The 21836-nt window shown below is 39.6% G+C and overlaps 1 protein-coding gene across 2 annotated transcripts in view; it reads right to left on the bottom strand.

Annotated features, from left to right (window-relative positions):
- Positions 1–4389: 4389 nt before the first annotated feature.
- The window catches only part of SYT16 (synaptotagmin 16), a 215869-nt gene continuing 198422 nt past the window's right edge, over positions 4390–21836 (bottom strand). For both annotated transcript variants that reach the window (XM_036010811.1, XM_036010816.1), the window contains one exon: positions 4390–16173. In XM_036010811.1, coding sequence (XP_035866704.1) covers positions 15860–16173 — 314 coding nt within the window. In that variant the 3' untranslated portion in view covers positions 4390–15859. The remainder of the gene's footprint in view (positions 16174–21836) is intronic.

The raw sequence follows: 21836 nt of genomic DNA, 5'->3' as shown, positions 1-21836 counted from the left end.
GTAATGCTGTCTGTGGCTGACTACTGTCATGGTATCAAAGATCTCAGAAAAATGTCTCCCCTGGTCTAAAAGATTTCCTTTATACAGTTAGAAAGTCATTTTCATCCCATGGCTAATTAAAGCCTCGGACTAATAGGCAAACTTCTTAAACACAAAAAATACACAACAGGAAAGGTACTTTTCACAGAGAAGATGAGATTTACCTTCTTTTATTCAATTTATTCATGTTTCAGTCATTTACACTTTAGTATAAATTCAGTCAAAAGATTATCCCATCCCTGATATTTCATCCAAGTTATATTTTTATTATTTACCATTGCTTTGTTGTTGTTATTATTGTGGTTCCTGGGCAGAGAGGATAATGAGAACATCAGAGCGGGCAAATTTGGGTAGCCAATGAGCCAAATTAAAGGCAGGAAAATGACAAACCTAGCAGAAATATTTTGCCCAAAGTTTTGTCCTCAGAGGGGGACTGTCATTGAAGATGGAGATATACCACTTCCCTGGTTCCCTATAGGGTCAGGCCAGGGTCTGGAAGAAGGCAGCATCACTGGGAATCAATTAAAATGAAAAGCTGCTGTTTCTTGGGCCAGAACAGGGCTGCTGTGCAGTATCAGGTTGATTCTGGCAATGGAAGATGTTCTGCAAAACTGAAGGGGCTACACAAAGGTGACCCTACTCCCCACAGAGGTTCCTAGTCCCTCAGGCACCCAGTACCCACCTAACACTTACCACCAACCGTGAAGTTAACAGTTTGTTAGCCCTAAGGCTCTCCTCTTTGCTCTTCAAAGTTTAGTCACTCTGGACTTTTTCAGTTTCTTTGAATGGGGGAGGTTCTCCTTTGTCTCAGGTATTTTGCACATGCTGTCTTTTCTTCCTTAACACACCTCCCTTATACCTGGTTTACTCCTACTCAGCCTTCAAGTCTCTGCTTAAACACCTCTTGCTCACCATGACTTTCTTTCCCTTATAGCCTCCCACTGACTAGCTGCTTCTTCTAATTGCATTCCCAAATCATCCTACTCACCCCATTTCACAGTAGTCACCACATCAGGTTTTCAGCTAGTTCCACTTTGTTAACACTCTGTCCCCAGCACCTAGCTCACAGTGCTTCACTGGTACATCAAGGGTAACCCAGAGCACATGTGGATGGATGGAGCCACTGCTGCCTGGCCCCACATCCCTGTTCACTCCTGAGATGTATAGTTATCAGTTAGTGAACTTCTACAAGCCTTGAGGGCAGCAACTACTTGTTGTCCTTTTAGTTAATCAAGTGGTGGGGGGCTATTTATACAGAAAATTGTTTTCTGCCTTTAATGAGACACTTTGCGGAGACAGCAATGTCTTTTCCTTCCCAAAGCATCTTACAAAGATTGCTACCTGGGTTTTAATGGCATTAGGAAATAACCTAAAAGTCCTTTATCTTTATATGTGTGCCTAATTCTCTTCTGTGTCCTCCAGAATTAGGTGTGAGTCTTCTGAGATGAAATGCTTCATCTTTCCTTACAGTGCTCTTGTACCTCAGGTGGAAAGCAGCCTTCATCATCACCTGCTGTATCTTTATGGAGAAAAAAAGAAAAACGAGTCTCTTTGTGGAGCGGCTAGTGAACTTGACCGATATGGGCAGCACTTCCAGTCTACTTTATCAGAATAGACCAGGATATATTCTTTTCTGTTGTCAACATAACTCACCAAAAAAAAACTGCCAAATCCCCTCTTCACCTGGGACCACCTCAAGAAAAATAACAGATGTTGAAAGACACGAATGAAAGGTCAAGGTAATCTCAAGATCATAGAGTTGCTTGGCAAAGCCAGAAACAGAACATAAGTATAAGAGTTTAATCTTTCCTGGACTATTTATATTTGCAGGTTTGAGTTTTAAATCCTTCAATTCTCCAGGCAAGTGATTCGAGCAAATCTTTCACTAAGCAATTTTGGAGTTTAGAGTTAAATATTAAAATATCGTGCAATCCACCTTAGACCTCATCTAAATTCTGATCTTCTCACTACTGAATCTTGTCCCTCCTTGAGACAACCACAGATGTGATACTAATCCTGTTTCCTACTCCTTATCTGTTTGCTGAAAAGAATGTGATACTTTATTATGTAGTAGAATGAACATTAAAATTCATCAGAGCTCTGAATTGTCAGCCAATCTTTCTCTTGAGTCATGTCTCTGAGTGTCCCTGGAGAAACCCCAGGGAAGCCGTAAAGAGAGACTCAAGTTTACAAGACATAAAATGTCATTTGATTCATCAATAAAATGTTGCTCAGGGTGGTTTTTGTTTTTGTTTTTGTTTTTTTTTAGTTACTACAAAAGACTTCAAGAACCAGAGTTATAAATAAATGGCTGTCAATTATTTTAACATTTAAGGTGGGTAAGTCTTTGTTGTCAGAAGGTGGCAATTATTTGTCAAGATTTAGTTAGGTTCAGCAGATGATTTACTCTGATTCATATACTGAAAAAATCTGTTCCCTCCACAACATTCTGCTTTTCTTCAGTTTTTTCTTTGGTGTTTTTAATAGGCATATGTCAAATGTGTGCATATTTACAGCGCACATACGCATGTGGACATGGTCAACTTTGCTCCGGTTGTCAGTCCAGAAACGTGAAGTCAAACGATCTTTATTTGCAACAGCACCCCCTCCGACTGAAATGCTCTGAGATGACTGGGGTGAACAAACAGAATCCTCGATCCGCCCATGACGGTCTAGTGCCACCATGGGTTGGAAAGAACATTAAGCAACAGTGAACCTGCAGCTAGCAAGCTTTCTTTAAATAATCACCACCACAGCAGCATTTGAAGTAATTTTTTAAAAAAGAAAATGGACATATGCTATATACTATCTAGAAGAATCTCACCAAACTGATTTCTTTTCCTGTGCGTATAAACTACAATTCCCAGCCTTCTTAAATATAGGTGGAGCCATGTGACTACTTTTGTCCCAGGGAGTGTGGGCAGTAGTGGAGATGACCACCTCTAAGCCTGGCCCCTTAAATATACAGTTGATTCTAAGACTTTTTCTTCCTCCTCCATTTGCAGGATTAAAGGATTCCCTAAGGACTCTGAGATGGCCCTCAATCTGTGAGATGCTGCTAAGAAAGAAAACTACATGGACAAAAACAGATTAATGAACCTTTTTAATGGTGACTCTCTGATATTCAGGGTTGTTTATCAGACAGGTAGCATTCATTACCTCAGCTAATACAGTGTTCAAAAATAGGAAAGCCCGTTGGTTGGGCATCCTCCTGCAAAGCAAAAGGTTGCCAGTTCGATTCTAGGCCTAGGTTGTGGGTTTGGTCCCCAGGCTGGTCAGGACCCAGGTGAGAAGCAACCAATGTTTCTCTTCCTCTCTTTCTCCCTCCTTTCTCCCTCTCTAAAAATAAATGAATAAAATCTTTTTTTTTTAATTGGAGAAACAGATTTCCTCTGAAACATTTATAGAATTTTTCTCTCTTCTTTGTTTTGTTTCGGGGGCATCAGCAACGCTTTCCCTGCTATGGAGGTGCCGGATCATAATGGCCCTGCTCCCTCTATTTCCACTTTGCTGCACCTGAGCTTCATACGCTTATTAAAGCTGGGTACACATTGAGGGAAGAGGACTCACAAGAACCCCTCTGATAAGCAATTACCTACAGTTTTTTACAGGAATACTTATGTTTTGCCTTCTCAGAGTCCTCTTCAGATGCAATTTAGTTATTTCAGATGATCTTTACATTTATATAGTTCTTCACTTATTCAATATTCTTAATTCAAATTCAACACTTTAGCACTTGAGTTGATATACATTGACTTGTATACATGTTCAACATAAAAGCCTGCAGCACCCTAAAACCAAAATAAGTTATACAGATCATAAATGTAATGCTTGTAGTTCTAGTATATATGTCTGCAGTTGGTACGGTTTGGGAGTTAATGGTTTCTATATATACTAAAATAAGCAATATCATTCAGGCCCATAAAATTTGCATGTTGATACTGCAAAAAATGTATTTTTTTAAACATAAAAATTTCACACATATACATATAAGCCATCTGCTTAAACTTTATTGACAAAACCAGTAGCAGCAGTTTTACAAAATTGAAATGATTCTCAGTTTTGAACTACCGTGAGTTCAGTGGCAGCAGACATTTTATACAAACTGGGGCTAATGCTTCCTCTATGTTTCTGTTTTAAACAAAAAATGATTAGAACTTATCCTCATGCATTTCAATATCTAATACAGAAATAGTTTTTAGGCGACATAAAATATGCTTCCAAAATCATTGTGAGACTGAGCATCTGCCCTAAGCATTATTTGTACAAAAAAAAAAAAAAGCAGTATAATTCTTCTAATCATGAACCTATTCTTTCTCACAGGTAAACAATTTTATATTTTTTAACATATTTTCCAAGAGTGATCCTAAAACAAGAACATCACCACTGAGTATTTCACCGACTTGTGAGTTAAAACACATACCTAACAGTGCAACGATAACGCGCTAACACAATTGTTATGAAATCTTGGATATCACAAAAGGTTGAAAGGTACTCCAGTTTTTAACCATTAATTTTTTTTCAAACCTTTTCCTATATACTAATTAGTCACCAATCGAAGTAATCTTAGAAATGGGGTGGGTCATTACATTCTGTAGCTGTTTGTTGTGGTGACAGCCTCTTAAGCAGAAGACACCATAAGTCAGTAAGTCATACCATGAGAAACCTAAGGACACCTACATGGAATGTTCTGAAGATGTTTTGAAATTTCTAAAATTACAGTTCAACCCTTTGGAAGAGAAAATATTTTTTGTTTCTTTCTTGAAACTCTGGGCCATCCAAGAACAAGAAAGTTTTCCAGGTTCTACTGGAAAACTGGGCCTGAGGGCGCCCAGGAAACAGCGGGGAGAGGTTTGTGGCAGCTCCTACCTCACAACTAAGTCTGGCCTTGAACAACAGATTTGACCAGGAACGTTGTCCGGTGACTTAGTAATATAAAGGAAGAGCAGATTTTATATTACACCGCGTCATGCTAAACTGTCCTCGTAAGAGACATCCATAAAGCTATCAACCACCATTCACAACCACCAAAAACTCAGGGCTGTCTAACACGTATAAATAACTCATTCAAATAAGCATGGAATAGAAAAGGTACAGGTTTACAGTATTAAGAAATCCCCATCACCCAGCTGTGGGTAGAACAGAAACACAAAGCACCCCACCCCGTCAGGAGCAGTGCGCTCCATGTGGGGTCCAATCTCTCCAAAATAGTAACATATGTTCAAAATGAATGAATCATTCACATTCACATTTTTAATGCAAGTCCTTCAAGGACACCATCAACAGTTGAGGTAAAAGAGAAAACCAATAAAATATTTAAAAACAACAGAGTTGCACATAGTAGGTTTACGGGGAAACATCCGTGTACAAATGTAAACAACTATCCTAGGTGCCATATGAAGACCCCCCCAAAAAAAATCAAGAAAGTCAGATTTACCTTGCACTGTGAACACAAAATATTGTTATAAAATCTTGGATGTACCTTGAAATGATTTTCTATTCTTTTTTTCAGGAAATAGTAATTGGTATTCAGGAAGAAATGATTATATGGGTGGAGAAAGTCACTTGGAGCAGAGAGGTGGAAAAGCCTGATTTTTCAAAAGAAAAATAATAACAGATTGGAGGATCTTTTTTGGTAGAGGAAGCATCTTTCCAAATATTGTATCTAAATCCCATTTTATGAAAAAAAATGCCATTCAGTTGACTACTTCCCCTATACTCGAAGTCAAATTGTTCTTAAAAAAAAAATCTGTGTTCAACTCAAAGATTGGCAAGCCTGTTGAAAGATGGATTTTCAATGTGTTCTGTGGTCAGGGTGTCTGAACACAAGAATTAGAGCCTAACACTTTATTTTCTCAGAGGCTGAATGGCTAAAGACCATTCCAAAGTAACTTTTAGTCAAATTACTAACATTCTGTGAGTATAGCTCAGTGATTGGCAGAGATCTAAAAGCATCAATTACTTTGACATATCAACATAAACAAATGATTTGACCTTGAAGTAAAAATAATAAACTGTCTTGCATCTTTAAAAACTCTTACTTCTGTGAAGTATTTTTCCATCTATTACCTTGTCATGCTACATAGTGGGGACTCCGAATGTTCAGTATATTAATGAAGGAATGAATGAATCTTATTCTTACAGCAATCTAGAAAAAATGAATGAAGTAAGCATTGCTGTTTTCATCTGACAGATGCCTAGATGAAGGCTTGGATCCCTTGTGAGTTGACATTCATTTTAGAGCTCATTAGGGAAAGATTGGGTACTGGAACACAGGCCTCATTAGTTTTAATCTAATCCAATATTCTTTCCAAAACCACACCATCATCTCTGCAGTCACGCCAGGCTCCACAAGTCGCAACTACAAAACCAAGGGCAGTCCGTGAACATATAAATAATGTCAAATGTTCACCTGATATTGATCGTTAGTCGGGCCTCCCCACTCTCCTCCTGTGATTATCAGTGTGATCACTGCCACATCCACCCACTTGCTCAGTCAGGGGTCATTATCACCGGCCATCCTCCATTCAGAACTCAGAGCTGCTGCAGGAGCCAGATGCTCACATACCACTTTTAGTTAGTTTGCACCATTGACCATGACAGGGTGCTGTCATATAAACTAGTACCAGAAGGTGGTTTCCTATTGCGAATCGGTAATAATGCAATTAGCACTTCTTCTTAATGTATACTTAAATCATGGCTCAACAACAGAAAACACGACACAGTCACTGAATTTGGGGGTCACATCCTCACAGCCTTTAGATCGTCCTTTGTTTAGATTCCAATGACAGTTTAACATAAATTATGAAATAGTGGTATTTTTCATAAATCTTCTCCTCAGATGTAAAACTAGCCCAATATCAGCTGAAATAGATTCCAGATTGGAAGTTGCTACATTTTATTTGATGAATCATGTGAATTAATCCAACTATTTTTCTTGAGAACATGCACATTAACAAAATGTACCTTAGCAATTAGCAATTAGAACTGCAAATAAAGGAAAATAAACAAACGGATACATCCAGATAATGAGATATTCTTATTCAATGCTAAAAAGAAATGAGCTGTCAAACCATTAAAAGACACAGTGGAAACCTAAAGGCATGTTAGTAAGTGAAAGAAGCCAATCTGAAAAGACTACATACTATGATTCCAACCATATGACATTCTGGAAAAGGCAAAACCCTGGAACAATAAAAAGATCAGATTAGTGGTCTCCAAGGGTTTGGGAGAGGGGTGAACAGGCAGAACACACAGGATCTCTATGGCAGTGAACCTGCAAGCGTGGAACGGAACCTGCACTGTGGGCTTTGGGTGACGTGTCAGTGTAGATTCACAGGCTGCAACCGATGCACCCACCCCGGTGTGGAATGCTGGTGGAGGAGGAGGTCGTACGAGATCAGGGACAGAAGCTATACAGAAACTCTGTGTACCTCCCACTTAGTTTTGTTGTGAATCTGAAACTGCTCAAAAAATTAATATTATATACTTTAAAAGTAAAGAGATCACAAAGACCATCCTACTTTATCCTGAAAATACATGTCAAAGCTTATTCCAACAAATATTATTACACAAATTTCTCAATCACAATAAAGTATGCAAATACTAACTTCTACATAAACTTAAAATCTGCAATAAAATTAAATTTTAAAATTCTGGAAAAGACTTTGTATTTCACAGTGAAGTTTAATTTGTAGCTGCATTAGTATGGTGGCATAACAAAAGACTGCGTTATAATTTGGTATGATTGTGAGTTAACAAAGATTATTATGGGTCACAGGAAAATGTGGTGAAAGTAGTAGCTTTGCTCAAGGTGCAGAGGATAAGGAACTTGATAAAGAAACAAAGAGAGATGTGTGGACCTAGAGTATGAATATATTATACAGAATAACAGACATGAAAATATTCTTTCAGTGTACATGTTCCTCACCAATCAGTTCTTATTGGCAGCCTTCTGATATCTTTTCCCAAATATCAGGCTTTCATCAAATAAGAGATGTGGATTTTTTTTTTTATCGTGGGCTGTCAACGGGGCAACACTATAAAATAGTTTTTAGTAAGAATTTCTGGGACATGAAGGATTCTGACTTGACTCACATGGATTGAGACTTGTTTAATAGATATTTGAGATAAGTTATGAGATTGAAAATTATAAGCAATAAATCCATTTGCCAAAACTTCTATTTTTGTCTCCTGTTATAAAATTGAGCCCATTAAGAGTTAGATTCAGGCGGGCTTAAAATTGTTTGAGACTGGGAATCATTAGTGGTCAATCTGCTAAGGTAGGGACACTCCCACTGCTGACATTCACCCATGTCGCAGGGATGCCCCAGACGTGTTCAGTGTATAACATCTAAGACGATTTAATCAGATGACAGGGAGAAGAACGCAGCGTTCTTTGTTCACACCATCACCCCTTCATCTGGCAGCTGTTCCCAGTTTTCCTCTTTCAAAAACCAAAAGGTAGCAATACCTTTCAAGTACTGAAACTCAGAGCTTCCAAGAACTGTGTCCCATTTGTTTGTACAGACCTAGCATTCCAGGAGGATTTAATATTCAATTATAAAAATAAAAATACTAAACATCTAACTTCTATTTCCTGCCATATCTCATTTAATTACTGGAATGGAATACTACACTGCTTTCTTTAGATGCAAAGACTATCCCTTTATTTTGAAGGGAAATATAGACTGACAAGAAAGTATAATTTTTAGAGGCGGAGTAGTAACTTCCACTTTTCTTAAATCCTCTCCCTGTCAGTGAGGGGTGGGAGAAGGAGGGGAAACCGTGAAAGATAAGCAGAGGGAAAGGAGGGCTGAGGCGGAGGCGGAAACCGTGGGGGCTGGGTACAGAAGGAGACTTTGCTTGGGGAGATGGGCGCCCAGTGCAGTGTGCAGACGACATTTCATTAAGCTGTACACGTGAAACCTGTGTGGTTTAGTGAACCAATGTCACCCTAGTAAGTTCAATTTAAAAAGTAAAATCAGTAAAAACTGAAAAACAATTAAATTTTTAAAAAGGAATATTTAGAAATAAAAATGACTGTTAAACCATTTTACACATTTGCTATTCTACAGCCCCTAACCCAGAGTTGGGGCATCATATACTTAATAAATGTCCTTTGAATGAATATGTTTTATATAAACTAATGTAATAAAGAAAACAGCAAGTAGACACTTTAGGAGGAAAATGAAGTAAACAAAACTAGTGTACAAATATGGCGATACTGATGGGAAGGCAGTCTCCTCACATCCTCGACGTGGGACTGGTAACAGTGACATGAAGTAAAAACTGCCCTGGAGAATGGAGACACCTCAGGGCAGCATTAGTGAGCAACCGAGGGGCGGCAGCAACTCCCGGGGTGGGTTTATTCTACCTCGGCCTCAGGCCTCCTTGACTGTCTCAGCGTTTGTTCTGTGATGCCTCAAGCTGTCTCCCAGGTTCCAATGTGGCCACAAACAGAGCTGATTCTTGTCTGTGTGCCTACGTGATTGCTTTGTGACCCAAGGGGGACACAAACGGTCAAAGCCCAATAAGAGAGGAAACTCGAGCGGGTCCTGCAGACATTCCCAGCTGCCTAACCAAAGCCTGGGCAGCAACCCCCAGAGAAAATCTTGCACAATATGGAGAAAAATCGATGTGGAAAAGTGTCCCACGGGGAAGAGGGCGGCCTACTGTTGTTATTGTCGATGCTGTTTGGGGCTGGAATATAACCTCTCAGAAGGAACTTTATAAGGGCTCTCTTCCTGGGTACCGTCTCGTTCTCTGTAGACAGAACCCCCAGCTCAGGCATTGGTTCCTATTTTAAAAGACTTCTGAAGATGGAGGTTCTGTGATCTCCCTTGGTGATTCCCCTCCCAACATGGCTTCAAGTCCCAGGCTTCCTAGACGTTTTCTTCAATAAATTCAGTCAATATATATCTACCTCTTTCCAATAACCCATAACAAGGAAGTCTACGTTTTATGCAGTGTAATTAGACTAATGTGTTGGTGAGCACTGCTGGTGTTATTACGATGACTAATGTTTCCATATGTTGTCACAGCCCCAAAAGATGTTAAGTCCTGTGCTGTCCCCAGAAGCATGGTGTTAGACACAAGAAAATCCAGTGAATACATTTTTAGTTAATTCAAAACAACCTTCACAAAATCCTCCTTCTATCTTAAACTCTCTCGGCCTTGATTTAGGTGGAAGCTTTCTCTGACTCTGCCCACGTGGTCAGGAAAGGAAGGCACTGGCCTCTTGGTAAGAACTCCTTCTATCCTGAATAACTGTTACTAGCAGTCACTCCACAGCTTCTTCAACCCACACCAACCCCTCTAACTTCCCTGGATGCTGAATTATTCCCAAATAGAACAGCTCAACTAAGGGGTTCTTCTCCAATTTCGTCATTTTTCTCCTGAATTGGGAAGCCCAGCACTTGAGTCTGCATAATGACAATTTGGCAATATTGGGAATACAGCCTTACACTTCCCCATCCCACAATCACGCTTAATTTAAAAACACAAGTAATACATGACTAGCTCATGGCACCTGGTTATACTGAACTTGCCGAGGTTAGCTAGAGGACACTTCTTCAGATCGAATGTCCACAAAGCTTTTCCTGAAAACTCGCCTCTTTACTTCAGGTTCGAACACTTGAGAACAACCGATCACGCTTTCCATTTTATCAACAAGTCAGTCTTAAAACTCTCCAAAAAGAAGTCACTGTCAACTCTGGTGAAGCTCATTTCATTAAGATCTCTTAAGGGAAATTGATAAATAATTGATCCTAAATAGAACTTCGCAGTCCAACCAGTTCAATATGTTTTGATAGTTGAGTTATTAGATCACTTAAAATTCTTGCCTATGAGGATATAGTATGGACATGTAATACCGGCTCCCCAATAAGTGTTGTCTGTGTTAAAAAGGGTGTCAGTATAGTGCCACAGCATTTACAATACCTTAGTTTGTCAGGTCAGAGTTCAAATAGGAACTCAGGTTGCCCTCTTCACCAACTCTTTCTGACGGTGACAAGGTGCCCTGTCCAGGTACAAACAGTAGAGAAGAGCTGGGACAAGGAGTGGCCTTGTGTGTGATTTGCTATGATGTGCACGCTCATGCGCACCAAGGTTTAGCATCTCCCCCAAACCAAAGGTGGGTAGGCGGGGACAAAGATTTGGTTATTATACCTCTTAGGGGATTTACTAAGACTCTACATCCTCCTTATACAAGCGTATCTCTTGCCAGGTTGCCCCAATAAGACTTCTTTGCTTCACAAATTCAGACTAGTCTTCCTTTAATGCTACCATTAGTTTCACCAGAAATAGAAACAAATCTTAAATACCTTTTTCTCTTTTTTAAGCATGATTGTGAGGGGGAAATATGAATGCTTATAATATGCTGCACTCTATGCTGTTATTTCTTTAATGTCTTTTTAAAAACTTCATGAGGTAGATATTACTTCCATTTTCCACCCGAAGAAACTGGGACACAAGCTGGATAAGTAGTTTTCTTAAGGCTACACAGCAGTTAGCAGAGTTCTCCCCGAGCCCAGGCTAACCTCAAGTCACGTCAGCCTCTCTGAGATGTGTTGGACCAGCCTCATTTCCTTCATCTGTAAATACTATCTGTAAGTATTTTCCAGAATTCCACGAGACATGAAAAAATGATAACTAGTTGGCCTAAAATATCTTTTGGATTATTAGTTTACTCTTCTAGAATATATGCTGGTAGATGCTAAAGTTTTCCAGCTTATTTATTTATTCTTTAATTCTTTCATATACCTACTATGATTATTTGTTTCTTATAGTTTGCATAGTTTTTTTCTTTGGAATAAAAGAATGATTTTTTTAGAGAGGGAAAGGGAGGGCAAAAGAAGAAGAGAAACATCGACACAAGAGAGAAACATTGATCGGTTACCTCTCATACATACGCCAGCCAGGGACTGAACCCGCCACCTACACTTGTGTTCTGACCAGGAATCAAACTGATAACCTTTTGCTTTGTAGGACAACACCCCACCAACGGAGCCATGCTGGCCAGGGCAAAAGAATGATTTTTTTAAGGCAAGAATACTTTTCCACTTCAGGATTACCTATCAGTTGCTTTTGTTGTGAATCAAATAGAATGAAATGTATGTTCTTTGGCCATGGTTTCCTCAAAGGTGAGAGGAGATGATGCCAAATGAGTTGTGTAGTCATTTCCTTGTCATTGAAGAATATGCACTCATTTGGGTTTAGGTCATCTCCAAATAATCTTTTCCTACTCAGTTACCTGATCTTAATGTTCTAAGTCCTCCGCTGCAAAAGGATAGCCAGGCTTGGGGGCAAACTCACAATTCCATGTCCACAGTGAACCATCAATTTAGTCAATTCATTGGCTATACCAGAGAAACACTTTCATGTAACCTGATAGTAATTTCAACTTAAATAAGGCTTTATTTGAAAAGAAGAGAGTTTTGATTTTCAGATAAGACCACCTAGTATAGCCAGGATGTAAAGCACAGTTCCTGGCCGAAGTGTCAACAATTTGTAAAATTGGTGGGAGCATGCCAGTAGCACCTAGTACTGTGGAGGATCTTGACATTTGAGGTCAATCATTGTCTTTGAAGGAGGAGCAGAGGGAGCAAATGACAATGCAGTACTACACTCTCTTTGCCCCTTGAAATTACGGTGAGGATTCTTTCTCAAACTTTGTGCACATAGAATGCTCAGTATAATACAGCTAACAGCATTACAAGTGCTTTTGTTAAGAAGGCGAGACCTCCCCTCACAGTTACGCAACAACAGCCAAAACAGGGTCCCAAACAACTGTGCATCACACTGGGAGCCAGTGAAGGAGAGAGGAGAGAGAGCAGGTGCTCAGCTGCCTGGTGAATGCCCCATTTACAAATCCAGCAGTAGTCGGAAGGGTAGCGGGAGCACAGGCACCATCTCCATGATGGGTAAAACCAGCACTTCACAATTCAGTTATAAACCGACACCCTGCAAGAAAGCCCATTTCCATAAACCCAGTGCATCAATATCCTTCAATAATCTTATTTTAAAAGCACCTCTTCAGGAAAAATCATGGAGAGGACTACTCATGCAACAAATACTGATGTTTCCTCAATGTCAAATGTCCCTATGAGATATTAATTATGAGCTAGAGAAAACACATAAAAGCAGCTTTTTTTTTCACTTCAGAACCAACTAATTGTCTTTCATAAATCTTTTGAAAAGCAAATGCACATGTGAAAGCTCAAGTGAAAAACATGTTCAACGCATCATGTCTAGACTGCCAAGAAAATAAGGGAGTTTAAGTGCTCAAAATTGAAAGATCTTACTAAACTAGAATTTCAAATCAATGTAAAAAATCAGCCTCATATTTTAATGTATCTTGTCATTAGCATTTTATATTTAGACATCAGCTTTAGGGTGGTTGTTGCTGTATATTCAAGATGTACATACACCCCACATGGTGAGTAGCACCAATACTGTAAAATTATAAAAATAAAAAATGCCTTTCAGGCATCCCTTCCCTTAAAATGCTGACACTCCTATAACTATATGTGATAAACAGACTATTGGGAAGCAGATCAAATGCACAAAGATGCCTTTACCAAACCAGCAGAAAACCTTAAAAACGGGTGGGTCAAGGCAGCAGAGAAGGAAGTTAGAGGGGGTGATTGGGCCCCAAGAGATAAGAGATGCAGTGACACATAAGGCAGGGAAATATGAGGGGGGCAGAAATCTAGGACTGTCTGTACAATATATGCAGATTTTTTCAAATGTAAATTTTAAAGTGAATGCTGCTTTTATGTGGCTGCATAAAGAGAGGCATAACAAGGCTGCTCCACTTCCCTTTAAACACGCGCATGAAGCGGGTGAGGGATGTGAGGAGCCAATTCTTTGTGCCGCTACTTAATCAATTGCACTCAGTTCCAGTTATTGACACAGCCACACTGCAAAGACCACTCAGTAGTTAATGGATACAATGTTGGAAAAGCACTTTGAGGTCTTCCAAAGGAGGATAGGGTAAAAACCCTAAGGAGCATGGTTTTATTACTTATTCCCAATTAACTGAGCGGCATTATACATGAAACTCCCAAGACCTGAAAATAAATGGAGATAATTTGTTTTGCTTATTCTGAGTATCCCATGTGCAAGCACTTCATTCCAAAAGTTGGTATTTGAAATCCTGGTAGGGTTATTCTGTGCCTGACTCTGGTGTTGTCAGGATAACCGTTGCCGGCTGTAAGGAATAAATATGTCCTTCAAGTGTTACCGACTGCATTTGCAATCTGTCAAAATGGAGAGCTGAGAGGGAGTTCTGTGTTTTTAACTGTATACATCCATCACTAGCTATCACTCTCCTCATACACAGCAAAAAGTCAACAATGAAACATAAAAGCTAAAAATAAGTGACTGAGCAATCGCTCAGAAGCACTGCACGTGGGCACAGCGTTCCAAGTACACACATCCCTTCCGTTTCTTATTCCTGCCCACTTAAAGGAATTGAAATGAAGGGCTCAGACCTAAGAAAAACTAAGGAAACATGCACTGCACAAATATGTAAAAGCCAGTCGGAAGTAAAATTTCATGCTCACAACCACACAATGTCACCGTTCCAAACAGCACGGGCCCAGATACAGGCAGTAACTAATATGTGTTGCTGCAAATGCCATGAAAAAAAAAACAAAGAGAGACAATTCCAGGCACATCAAAAGCTCCAAGAAAAATGTAGGGTCATTGCATACAAGCTGGAAATATTTCTCCACTCACAGGTATTGTAACATGTTCATTTTTAAGAGTCAACTGAGTTAACATTATTAAAGACCCATTGTTTACAACTTACTATGCTCTAGTGATTGAAAATATTGCATAAAAAAGTATGGTTTACATGCAGGCATACATTCAAAATAGATGTTTGAGTATATAATTGCATATAAAAAAGTATGATCTAAAAGGAAAGCACTAGATTCAGAAAAAATCAATAAATCCATGACTTAAATAGGTTTTTTGGTTTTCTTCTCATTCTGTAAGAGCTTATTCGGTGAGACAAAGAGCATAAAAATCTTGGAAGTTACAAGTTTGAAACCTTATATATTCAAAGGAGACAAGTTGTCTTTCAACAGTTTTTTTTGTAACTATTTTTTAGTTTCAAAATGATTTATCTAACCAAACCTCATAGGAAAACCACAATATATAAGTGAGATAAAAAGAGGTATTTAATTAATACAAATTTGTTTTGTAAGTGCAAGTTTATATAACATTTATTTGTTAGGTAAATAAATGAGGGGGGCTTTGATGAAGAGAAAAATGTGAAATCAGGGACGATGGGTAACAGTTACATTCCTCTTTGAGCCTCAGTGTCTGACTCATTTCTGTAGTTTGGAGTTTTTTTGCACCATATTAATAAAATTCTGAATCATACACATAAGTGATTGCAAATAGTAACATTTTATCAGCTCCCTTGCGATCTCAGGTTACTCTTCAAGCAAACAGAAAAGGGAGTAGAAGAAGCTTCATTCCAGAGTCTGAGCTGAAACTCAATAACCTATTAACACAAATTAACTCATCATCACTGCTTGCAACTATGGTAACATTTTCCACATAGTTGACTGTATATGTAGAATTTTTTTAAATTACAACACTTAAATTCAAATCAAACCTTTGAGAAACCCAAAGATCCCCATTCCCCCGCCCCCCTACACACAGAATGTCCTAGGAGTTAGTGGAATTGAATCCCTATTTGAAAGCCTGTCTTTGAAAAGACTGCTAGCATACACTGAGCTGGCGTTGGGAGTCAACACCTAGGGCCACCAGAGCGCATGTAGCATACAGACACCCGTTGATAAACCTAGGATTCAAGCAAGCTATGCCACCTGCAGACCTGCTGGCCTTTGGTCTCCTTCATTTCCTCCCAATGGTCTTGTTCCTCCTCTCCACTACTGTTTTGGCCCAGGGCAATCCAACCAATCATCTCTTTACGCTTCATAGTACGCCTGTTATAAATGGAAATCATCAATGTGACATCAGAGAGCTGAAAGAGGGCCACCTGGAAAACAAAGGTCTCCTTATAGACAGGATTGGGCTGACCACGTCGAATAGATGTCTTGCAGCGGGACATCTCTTGACCCACAGAATTGAGGAGAAAGAGTTTTCCATATGTATCTAAGAAAAAAACAACAGAAATGAGAAAACATCAGTGCTTTCTGTTTTGCCAGTCTAGTTGCAATATTTACACGGGCAGCAAAGTTTTCTTTTAACATACTGATTGGCATTCTTGGGCCTGGTACTTGCTGCAGGACTAACATCTTACATGAATGATTAAGGGAAGGGACTATCCCCTTGAATGTCTAATGTTCCATGCAACCCCCTATTGGGCACCTTGCTGATGTTTATTAGAAGCTCTACCTGTATAGGAGTGTATACACACCTAGACATACATGCAGTGGTGTTTGTGGACATGCACAGTTTTTTTTATTCGCATTTTATTTATATAACAAGATAAATATATACATTTTGCCCTACATGGTTTTCTTTCCATAGTCAAAATACTGTTTGATGCCTGAGTTAGAGTCTCTTCTTTCCTCGCTGTGTACAGATTCTTTGGACCATGTCATCTGCTCAGTGCCAACCACCAGCTCTGTATCTCTGGACTAGACTTCTCTCTCAAGCTCAAGGTCCAACCGAATACCACATTTCTCTTCATGGACATCGCACACACATCTCACGCATCATTTTCCCAACCCTTAACAACTTGCTGCCCCAGTGTCCCCATCTCTGTGAATGGTAGCATCACGTCCTCATGATCCAAATCAGAAACCAGGACAACATTTTGGACAAGACTGACCTCTTCACCTTGGTCCAGCCAATGAATTACCAAGTATTGTTGATTTTACCTCCTAAATAGTTCCCAAATTGGCCCACGTTTTTCCCATCCCCCATGCCTTTGAACGCTCAGTGTCTGCCATAAACTCAACTCTCACCTGCATCACTGCACGCTTGCTCACCGAACACCATCACTGGTTAGAGCGGTATCTGTAAAATGCATATCTGCTCGTGTTACTCTCACTAATTAGCAAAAAACTAAACCTTCAATACTTCCCACTAGTCTCAGGATAAAACTAAATTTCTTGGTAGAGACTACTTATTTAGGCCCTGTTTTTCTCCATTGGTGCCTTTATCATTGTAATCCAACTATTTGGAACTACCTTTGTCCCTCCAGGCCCCCCTGCTCTCTTACCCTTTCACTTCTGCACTAGCTCTGCATACCCTGATATCCCAAGTGATACCACCTCCACATGACATCTATTCTTGGTTTGGTTTGGACATTACTTTATCCAGGCATTTTTGCTGACCACTCTCCCTCCCCACCAACCCTAGTTCAGACACCCCTCCCGTGGGCTTCATCAAAATCAAGTTTTACAGATTCACAGATACAGAGAACAGACTGGTGGTTGCCAGAGAAGAGGAAGGTTAGAGGAGTAGGTGAAAACAAGTGAAGGGATTGAGAGGCACAGATTGGTAGTCACAAAATAGGTGCAGGGATGTAAAGTACAGCATAGGAAATGTAGTCAATAATATTGTAGTGACTATGTGTGGGGCCAGGTGGGTACTAGAAATATTGGCGGGGGGCGGGGCACTTTGGGAAGTATGTGATTGTCTAACCACTATGCTCACACTTGAAAGCAGTTCAAAATAATATTGCATATAAACTGGAACGGGGAAAAATTTAAATGTTTTTAAAAATCAAGTTTTAACTTATCTCAGCACTTATCACCGAGTACGGTATTTCATGGCCTGTTTGCTTGTCTGCAAGGCCATCGGCATCCCAGCAGTGGAAGAGGAACCGCCTTGCTCCCCGCTGTGCCCTGATGCCTGACCCCAGGTCTGACACATGGGAGGCATCCAATGAGTATGAAATATTGTGTAATGAATGTGCATGGCTGGCCAAGAGGCTCGACTTTCTTTTTTCTTTTGGTCTCAAGATGTTTCAAACCTGCACAATACAGCTATATGTTTTGTAATCCTTGCACCAGAATGCTGTAAAACAGCAACTAGCATCCTATGTTTAGTCATTTACAGAAAGGAAAGAAGATATCCAAATCACTGATATAATCTACCACTTCTGCTAAAATTTATGAAAGGATCATTATAAAGAACATCATCTCCTAAGACAATTATATTTTTACTAAAAATAATGTATTTCTTGACTTCCTTCTTAACTGCAACTTTTACCAACTTACGTGTTCTCTGTTCATTTTTTAAAATCCCAAATGCTAAGGAGTTTCTCAAATTCTATTCTTCTGTACACCTGTTCAGGCTAAAAGCTGATTATGTTTACTGCTCACTTTCCCACCTAAAACCAGTCAAACTTTTAAAAAGTGAGAACACCCAGGCCTCTCTGATTGACTGTTCTCCACAAGAGCATTGTACGATGGGAAACAAATTACAACCTGCAGTTTTCCTTCTATGTTGATCTTTTTCTATTCCGGTTTGATGTGTTATTTTATGCACTTATCTGCTGAGAAACACAAGGTGTGAAATTACACTTCAGGTGGGAAAACACTCCTCTGTCTCAGAAACAGAGCTCTCCACTCTTCAGACTGCTGGATGGAAAAGCTATCAGGAAACCAGCAACGGGGGAGTGCATTTGTGTTCCTGCAGCTGTAAAGGGCTGTGTGATTCCTGAAGGAAAAGTTAATTCAGTCACCAAACCGCCCTGGGAATTCTGCTGCCAGCACATTGCAGTGGGAACTGACTCAATCTTGCAAAGACCTGATCACTTCACAGAGCAATTTCAAGCTTCATCTTGTCATAAGATTGTTTTCTGATTACAAGAAAGGCCAAACCTTACTACCAAACCTCCACCACTGACACTGCACTGTAAGTGACAAAAAGGGAAAAGAATACTTTTATCAACAATCCAGTCTGAGGACACCTGACCGAAAGAAGGGAATGCTGCTGATCGTTCTAGCTCAAAGGGGGACCTTTTGTCATATTGCGAAGTGATCACCACCATAAGGTTAGTTGTCATCCCTGAACACACATAGTTACAAGTTGTTTTTCTCATCAGGAAAACTTCTAAGATCTACTCCCTTAGCAGCTTTCACACATACAATACAGTATTGTTACCTATAGTCACCATAGTGTACGTTACCTTGCCAGGACTTATTTATCTTACAACTGAAAGTTTGTGCCATTTCATCACCTTCACCCATTTCACTCCCCACATCTCCCATCTCTGGAAACCACCAATCTGTTCTCTGTATCTTTCTTTTTTTTTAAAGATACCACATATCAGTGAGATCACACAATATTTGTCTGTCTCTGTCTGCCTTACCACATTTGATTTTTAGGACACCTGAAATTAATCTTTGTGTGTGGTGTGAAGCAGGGGTCTAATTATTTTGCCACATGGGAAGCATTATTCATTAAATAGTCCATGATCTCCCAGCTGATTTGCAAAACAACATCTGTCAGATGTCAAGTTTCTAAGTTTGTGTGCCTTCCCGTAGGTCTCAAAATATTTATTAGCATCATTTTATAATCTGTCTAGGAAAAATCCCTCTGTTATCTTCTTAAAAATCTTAGTCTAAGCTTTTGCTTGGTTTAACTAGCTCTTGCATATGAATTTTAAAAACAGCTTATGAAGTTTAATTTTATTTTTTTAAAAGGGCAAAACTTGCCAAAAAAAAAAACACTGTCAGGATTTCAATTGGGGTTGCACTAGATATATGGATTACATTGGGAAAGATACGGAATACTCTTTGATATTCACATACCAATGAACATGGTATATCTACCTATTTCGTTTCCTGTTGTGTCTTTTTAAAAGTTTTATAATCTTTCCACAATTTTTGCACTCATCTTTTATTGTTATTCTTTAGTTTATATATATATGTATATATATCTTAGATATTTTATTGCTGTTATAAATAGTGATGTTTTAAAATTCTACTTTCTAATTGTTCCTAATATGTTAGAAAACAACTGATTTTGTAAATAAACATCTTAGTTGAAATTCGTAGATTACCTTGTATTTTTTATGTACAGAACCATATTTTCTACAAATAATGATAGTTTTGTTTCTTCCTTTCAAGTTTTAACTGTTATTTTCTTATTCTCTTGCATTGCCTTCAGCCTCTCATGTAATGTTGAGAAGTGATGCTAGCAGGAGCCTTATTTTGTCCTGACTTGAAGGGGTTTCAGGATTAAGAATGATAGTGGGTGCATATTTTCTTAAAATGCCCACTATTGAGGTTGAGCAAGTTCCTGTCTGTACCACCTACCAGTGGTTGCTACGCCACACCATTTCTACCCTTCGAGCTCTTTCCTGTACCAAAGGGCTGTAAAGCCTTAAAACCACATTTGCCTAAATCTCTTGCCTGTAAGACTCCAGTTAGGTTCCACTAATGAAAGCTACTTTTATGAGACTGGAAAGCAGAAGGAAAGGGGAGTAACTGTCCAAACAAGTTATAGGCATGTGTGCAGCATTAAAGATTGCAGAACATGGGTTTGCCCGTGGTGTCCAAGCACCCTCGTGAGCACCACCCCATCCGGGTGCTCACAGCCCAGACCATGCTGGCATCTCTCCTGTGATACCTGTGCTTCTGCATCGCATGCAGAGGGCCTTTCTGATGCTTCCTCTCCTGCCTGCCATGCTTCAACCCTATCATTAACAACGTCTGACTCCAAATACCTAGAGTATTTTTCACTTTACTGACGAAATCTGACTGATGTAGTAGTAATTGGTCATCTGAGCTGGAATGTTACCATGAAAAATAATTTTTTTAAAGAATGGGCACTGGCGTACAAGTTGCGTGCCAGGTTATGAAGAAACTAATTTCAGAGGCTAGAGCAGTGGAGATGCATAGTCCATATTATGTGATGCTAAAAGTTGCCATCTGCTATAACTTGGAAGGAAGAGCATATGACTAATGAGTTTGTTGCTCTCAGGAAACAGATTGAAAAACAGAATGTCAGACGCGAGTATTCAGTTCAACTGGCTTCATTTGGGAGGTGCAGGGAGGTGAAAGATCAGCTTGGGGAAGACCTGGCCAGTGTGAAAGGAAAAAGGAAAGGAGAAGAGAGAATACAAGAATTCAGACCCTTCTGTGGCTGGAAAAAACTGATTGCTTCTAGACCTCCAAATAGTAAGAGATGAATTTTAAAAGGCTCTGAACAACAAAGGCCCAGTAAACCTCAGATGAATAATGGTTAGGGATTCAGGTCCAGTATCAAATTAAGGATGTAGGCCTAGCACCAGATTTGAGTGGACTGGGCCATGGGACTAAGTTCCAAATAATGCACCACGAGAAGAGATAAACGTTACTGTCAGTCATGGCTATATTCAGCCACTGCCATCAAGCAAGAAGTCCCCCATGTTGTCTCACCCCACCTTTCATGGCAACCATAGGGGGCAGGTTTGAATACAATATATCCCCTTATTAAAGAGCCTGCATGCCCATCACAGATCAGAGGAGAGCCACCTGGCTCACTTTGGAAAGTGACTCGAGGAAGAAATGAACCTTTGCATGTGAGCCACTGAGACTGTAGGATACGCTTGTTATGGCATCCTAGCCTATTCTGCACCAACACGCCTTCTATTATTCGCCCGCTAAGAGTACTTTTTATCAATGATGGGTAATGAATTGTGCCAAAAGCTCCTTTTGCACCTATTGAGAAAACCATGCTGGTTTTTCATAAATCAGTTAATATGGTGAACTGCACCAGCAGATCTTCCTAATTTTGAATTGTCCCTGAGCTAAGTCCAGTTTGTTGGTTACTAGGGGTTTTTCTCTTCTTATTAGGATGCTGGGTGGGCCTAA

This window comes from Phyllostomus discolor, chromosome 1 (assembly GCF_004126475.2).
Source record: "Phyllostomus discolor isolate MPI-MPIP mPhyDis1 chromosome 1, mPhyDis1.pri.v3, whole genome shotgun sequence".
Classification (NCBI taxonomy): Eukaryota; Metazoa; Chordata; class Mammalia; order Chiroptera; family Phyllostomidae; genus Phyllostomus; species Phyllostomus discolor.
The sequence above is the reverse complement of the archived record's forward strand: the minus strand, read 5'-3'. Positions and strand labels throughout refer to the sequence as shown.